The sequence below is a fragment of the Egretta garzetta genome, unplaced genomic scaffold (assembly GCF_000687185.1).
Source record: "Egretta garzetta isolate BGI_Z169 unplaced genomic scaffold, ASM68718v1 scaffold219, whole genome shotgun sequence".
Taxonomy (NCBI): domain Eukaryota; kingdom Metazoa; phylum Chordata; class Aves; order Pelecaniformes; family Ardeidae; genus Egretta; species Egretta garzetta.
Window position 1 is genome coordinate 150,315 of NW_009260671.1, and position 1,336 is coordinate 151,650.

The 1,336-nt window shown below is 66.2% G+C and overlaps 1 protein-coding gene across 1 annotated transcript in view; it reads left to right on the top strand.

Annotated features, from left to right (window-relative positions):
- Positions 1–1,336, top strand: part of PTPRN (protein tyrosine phosphatase receptor type N) — a 15,917-nt gene that overhangs the window by 4,235 nt on the left and 10,346 nt on the right. The window contains 5 exon segments of the mRNA XM_035901120.1: positions 1–6; positions 9–44; positions 237–353; positions 482–561; positions 648–952. The exon segment at positions 1–6 is cut by the window's left edge and continues 277 nt beyond it. Coding sequence (XP_035757013.1) covers positions 1–6; positions 9–44; positions 237–353; positions 482–561; positions 648–952 — 544 coding nt within the window.

A 1,336-nucleotide genomic window follows, 5' to 3' on the forward strand; every position in this document is an offset into this window, starting at 1 on the left:
GCTGCCAGTGCCCCTGGCCGCCCAGCCACCCCCTGCGCAGACGGGTACTGTGTCCTCCAGCCAGGCACCAGCCCTCATCCCCATCCTGTCCCCACAGCCACATTCCTCGTGGCTCAGGCTCTCCCTCCTCTTTGGCTTCATGCCTGTGGCCAGCGTATCCCCCAGGTCAGGGGTCCCCAGCCCATGGTCCCTGTGTGGATGCAGGGCATTTGTCCTGATGCTGCGTCCTCTTGCAGATGCTGCCCTGAAGAGACTGGCCTCCCTCCTGTCCAGCTACGGCCTGGGGGTGCCAGAACTGAGCCCCCAGCAGCTGAGCAGCCTCTCCGCCCTCCTCCAGCTGCTCCAGAGCTCTGGTGAGCCGGGTGCAGGGACGGGGCAGGCAGGGACTGGCAGCGGTGGGTGCCAGCACCCCCTGTTTCAGGGCAGGGGGTGTTGCCTTTCGGTGTGGGTGCCACAGGACCTCTGTCTCTCTCCTTTCCAGGTGTTGCTGGCCCCGAAGTGCCTACAGCGAAACGGGTGGCTTTGCAGCAGGGTGCTACTGGAGGAGGTGCCACACCGCAGGTGGGATGGGGCAGGGGAAGGGAGGGGGGGGCAGCCCCCCAGGGGTCTCCTGGGGGGTCACAGCCAGTCCCTTTCCCTTCCTCCAGGTGACAGAGGGGGACATGCAGCACGGAGAGGAGCCAGTGCCCCCTTCCTCCACAGTGCCGCCCCCCAAAATCTCAGCCAGCAGCTCCCCAGGGGACGGGCTGAGGGGCAAGGCAGCGTCCTCGCCAGCGCCCCGGGCAGAGCCACAGTGGAGAAATGGGGGGGACACACTCAGCCCTGGGAAGCCGATCACAGTGGAGAAGAAGAGCTACACAGAGGCGAAGGATGGTGGGGCACAGCGGGGCACGCGGCCACCGGATGAGTACGGCTACATCGTCACGGACCAGAAGTGAGAGCTGGGGATCGGGTGAGGGGTGTATGTGTGCGCGGAGGGGCTGTGTGCTCAGCTGAGCCTGTGTGGGTCTCCAGTGGGGCCAGCTCCCCCATCCCCTTCCACCCACAGCCCTTATCCCGCCCCAAAGCCACCTTCTCAGCCCATGCCAAGGCTAGAGCTCACTGCTGCAGGATGGGAGGCTGGGACAGGCTCAGCCAAGTGTTTGTACAACTGCCTCCATGCACACTCGTGTGCAAGGTGGGGGTCAGCTCACCTTCATCACCCCCACGCTCTGCTTTACCTCCTGCCCACCCTGACAGCCCTCACTCCATGCGTGTGACCCCCTACGCCTGCCCGCCCCCCTTCCCTGGTGGTGGGGAGTGTGGGCTCTCCCCTCGCCCCCACCGCCCGCTCCTC